Here is a 4886-nt window from a genome sequence, read left to right on the forward strand (position 1 = left end):
AAAAGTAACAAAGTGAGAAAAATAAAAAACACACAAAGAAAAAAAAAAAAAATGCAAAAAAAAAAAAAAAAACACAATAACGTTAATAACACGAGAAAACGTACAAAAAATGCCAAAAATGTGAAAAAAACGTTTTTCGTGTTTTTAACATTAATTTTTTTTTCATATTTTCGTGTTTTTCCACTTTTTTCCATGTTTTTAATATTTTTTTTTTACTTTTCGTGTTTTTCGCATTTTTCCACTTTTCGTGCTTTTAACAAATTTTTACGTTTTTTTTGTGTGTGTTTTCACGTTTTTAGTGGTTGGAAAATATTTTCCAGTGTTGTAGCCAAACACCGAAAACTATTTTCCAGTGTTGTTGCCAAACACAGAAAAATATTTTCCTGTACAATATTTTCCCTGCATAAAATTTCCCAGAACACAATATTTTCCCCCAAACAAACGGAGCCTTAGTCTCTACCTTGGCTTCAATACAATAAAGGGAAAAGAAAAGTCCTAACTAACCTGACCACCACTTGCCTGAACCTTTTTTTTTTTTTTTTTAACACCGTGGCTTACAAAGTATAATGTTGCCAGATTTCTAAAACAAACAAGATACCTAAAACTTCAAACAGTGGACTATATGTCCTATCTACTTGCTATCTTCGCTAAGGTTAGGAATTTTACCATCATTTTGACAGCCAATTCCTTTGAGCTCAGCATAACCTGGTGCTAACTTAGGGGGTGGCTGCACAATTGATGAAGGCCCTGATGAAGACATTGACCGGAATGGCCAAGTGATCGTACTCACCCCGCCGCCGCCGCCGCCGCTCGAAAATTGGTTAGGTCTACCTGTAGCTGTTGACTCCTTTTCCTTTTCCATTTTCAGCTTCTCTATCTTCTCTTCCAGTTCTTGAGAACAGCCAGGCTGCAATTCGTTGATATCCCCTCCCGCGATTGCATTCTGATTTTTCTCTCCAGAAGTTCCAAACTGAAGCCACGGCTGTCTGAAAGTCTGCCACGCACGGGCATCGGCTTTGCTTTCAGCATCCTCTTTGCCTCTGGCCAACGCATTGTTTGATTTATTTGGTTTGTTTTCTGGATGTTTATCTTTGTCAGAAGTGGAAGCTATGAGTTCCACAGGGTCAATTCTAGGGGCAGATGAACGGCCGGAGGAAATTGCTGTAGTTGGAAATGCTTTCTCCAGAGGGACAGCAGGAGTATAATTAGATGGGAGAAGATCATCCCAGTTCTCCAAAAGTTCCTTGTAGACTTTTCTAAGGGTGACCTCAGTTAGACCAGTCACCTTACAAATCTCTGCCTGTGTTTTTCTCTTGTCTTCTAATTGACATGCCAGATATATAGCAGCGGCAGAGATGCTAATAGGGTTCCTGCGAGTGCAGAAGCATTTGTTGATAACAACTTCTCCAATATGAGTCGCCAATTCCTACCAAAATAGTTCATAATTCTTTTTAACCAAGATCGTATCAAATCAAAATGATAGGATGAACTGTCAGTTTGTTGACCCTTCAACTTGCCTGGCTCACAGGATAAATTCACCCCAAAATAAACTTTGGGTGTCTATTTAGCTCACAACTTGACATTTTTTTTGTCAAATTAATCCAAAAATCAACGTGAATCAGGATATAAGTATGGTTGTTTGACACGTGTCGATATTTAATTCTGACATCTCACTTTGGACTAAATTCAGTCATTAAAGGCACAAGGCACGCCCACCCGAACGACACAAAGTGCCCTAAAACAATAAAATTATATAAAAGCATAAATGAATATCCAAAGTGACAGCGCCTGCCTTTAGGGTGCTAAGGCGCTCGACCTAGTGCCTTGTGTGCTTGGAGCCTTTAACAAATATGACTAAATTAACAAAAAATGTCAAGTTGAAGGACTGAATTAATATCCAAAGTTTATTTTGGAACAAATTGACCTGCAAGCCAAGTTGAAGGACAATTGACCTTCTATCCAAAAAGGTTAAGTATGTCATGACAACTTTAAGCAAAGATCAAAAGCAATTACCAGTTGAGCTAACCTGAGTAGAAAACCTATCAATTCTAACTTGGAAAATACCTGAGCAGATTTGTTCAACTGGAGAAGAGTGCAGAATCTAGGCATATGGACAGATATTGAATTGCTATTTATGGGCTGACTCAATTGCAGAGCTTCTCCAAGTATCTTTATATATTTTCCAATCTCCTTTTGAGGTACATTGGCAGCAATTGAGATTTCCTGTCATTTCCAGTAACGTTTAGCATGCAAAACTATAACTAACAACATTTTGATATCACATCGATTACTAACCACAAAACAATTTTCACATTAACAAGCAAAACATATACCCTTTGTTTGGAACGAAATTCCCTTATTAGGACTCAATTCAATTGAATTACCACACGACTTCGTTTGGAAAGAAAAAAACATACAAAAAAATTCAATTAATAACTAGTTAATTTATTTCACATATTTTCATTCATACCCTTATTGAATAGAAACTCTAATCAATTTAGATAAACAATCAGTTAAGTCAGTTGGATTATCTCAATTGAATTCTACAAGATCTGACTTCTAGTTCTCACGCTTTAGCTCAATTTCAAATTTACAAAGGTTGAATTCTTTAAGGTTATTAATTTTTGCAAACACTCCATATTCTAGAAATAGTTGCTGTCAGTTATCATATAAAAAACTGAAATAATTTTTTGCATAATCTTTTGAAATTCATAGACTAATCAGATAACAAAATTCAGCAGTTACTGAGAATCGTTGAGTTGAAGTTATTGAAATGCGAAGAGAAACTGAAATTGAAGATAGATACCTGAAGGGTTCTGGGCTCCTGTGCCTCCCGAATAGCCTGAACAAGAGCAGCAGTAGCAAGCGCTTCAACGCTGCGGTTTCTCAAACAAGTGGCGGAGCAACAATCCCTGAATAATTGAAAAGCATGATCCGAAATATCAAAATCCAATCCCAAAATTGAAGATACATCGATAATCTGCATATAAGCTCTCAAGTTATCAACAACGACAGTGGATGAATTGGAATTGGAATTAGAATTAGAAGTGGAAGAGGTGGTTAATTCTAGGGTTCGTTCAAGCTCAGCGAGGTGGCCGGAGAAGGAGAGGGAGGAGCGGAGGGAGAGTGGGGTTGGCTCAAGAGACCAAGCGGAGAAGGCGGTGATGAAACCAGTAGGTTCAAAAGGGTCCTCATCGTCTCCTTGGCGAGGTTGGTAGTGAAAGGTAGGAAGATCGGGAGTAACAAGGCAGAGAGGGTTGTCTTGGGCTCGGATGTGGAAAAGATGGTAAGGTTGGAATTGACGCTCCTCCACCACTCGCCCGCACAATGTGCACTCACTGATTGACCGCCCGCTGCTAGTGGTGGCGCAACGCCCTTGCGACGCAGAGCAATAGGGGCACTTCATTTTTTGGTTGTATTCAATGCTTCAACTTTTGTAAACTAACCAACTAACTCCACTCGAGTGGGAATATCAATTTCAAGTTCATCCTAAACAAATTTTTGTTCTCTCCTAATTTTTTAAATATTTCTTTTAAGGGTTAATATTCTATTGCGCCTTTATATTTTAACTCGAAAAAGAATTTTATAATGGAAAAATTATAAAATTTGATCAATACTCATTTATTCAATCTATTACGTATCTAAACTATATTTGTGTGACTTCTCCAAAATACCATTAATATGTTTATAATTTTACGTCATGTCTGTCTCCCTTCCGTCTAACTTCGCAGATTTCACGATATACGAAGTCTGCGAAGATAATGTTTGAGTTATTAGATGATTTCAATTCGCAGATTTCTCAATATGCGAAGTCCAAACGTGTTTTTACGAAGTGGTATATAACAACAAAAAGACACAACACCAAGGGATTCCAACATTAAAATCATAACATTATCAAAATTTACAACAAGATTGCCACAATAAACTCATAACAAATCATTTTAAAGCGAACGTGATGAATCTGGACGCAAACTTCTCCTTGTATTGGAAGTCCAGACCTTTTGGGATGAGAAATGGAAGTCCAGACCTTTTGAGATGGATGTCTCTCTCATGGTACACAACAAGCTTGGCACAATAACTCCTAACTAATCATTTTAAAGTGAATGTGACCAATCTTGATGAGAATTTCTCCATGTATAGAAAGGAAAGTCATCTCCCCTGCAGCCTAATACGCCGCATTCCATAAAGGGATGTTATATATTTAACCACCTTCAGAAAATTTAATCGTGTTAGGCAGAAAAAATGACGATTTGGCTTCGCGAAATGAGGATTCGCGAAGCATGCGAATATAAATGTGCAAGGAATATGATGATTTTACTTCGCGAATCAATGATTTCGCGAAGTCTGCAAGGTCTGAAACATGACAATTTACTTCGCGAAAACGGATTATGCGAAGTCTGCGAGTGAAAAATCATGAACTTTTCTACTCGCAGACTTCGTGAAATCATCGATTCGCGAAGTAGATCGTCACGTTTCAGGCTCATTCTCATCGCAGATCTTCACAAAACCAGATTACGCGAAGTAGATCGTCACGTTTCAGGCTCATTCTCATTGCAGAGAAACCAGTAGATACTTACATTTTTCACGCCTTTCACCATTAAAATCGTCAATAACAATATGATAAACTGGGAAAAACGATGAAAATAACGTAGAATAACCATTTCTTTGATGCTCACAAGAAGAAAGAAACCAAGAAACGAGCAGGAATATGAAGATGAAGAATCATGGCTTCGTTTTCTAGGATTAGGAAGATGAAGAATCAAGAGATGAGGAGAGGAAGAAGAGATATACATGGTGATGTGGAGAAATGGTGCAGATTTTGCGAAATTTAAAGGAAGAGAGGAAGATCAAAGGTCTGGGAGAGCAACCGTTCGCGTAAGGAAGAG

At 37.7% G+C, this 4886-nt stretch overlaps 1 protein-coding gene across 1 annotated transcript; it reads right to left on the minus strand.

Annotated features, from left to right (window-relative positions):
- Nucleotides 1–230: 230 nt before the first annotated feature.
- On the minus strand, nt 231–3482 carry LOC136205225 (plant-specific TFIIB-related protein 1). The gene is made up of 3 exons (XM_065995731.1): nt 2807–3482; nt 2065–2223; nt 231–1426 (listed from the first exon to the last, which is right to left on the minus strand). Exons 1-3 carry the CDS (start codon nt 3404–3406, stop codon nt 632–634), a joined length of 1554 nt encoding a protein of 517 aa, XP_065851803.1. The 5' UTR covers nt 3407–3482; the 3' UTR covers nt 231–631.
- Between the last annotated feature and the right edge of the window lie 1404 nt (nt 3483–4886).

Source organism: Euphorbia lathyris, chromosome 1, assembly GCF_963576675.1.
Source record: "Euphorbia lathyris chromosome 1, ddEupLath1.1, whole genome shotgun sequence".
Classification (NCBI taxonomy): Eukaryota; Viridiplantae; Streptophyta; class Magnoliopsida; order Malpighiales; family Euphorbiaceae; genus Euphorbia; species Euphorbia lathyris.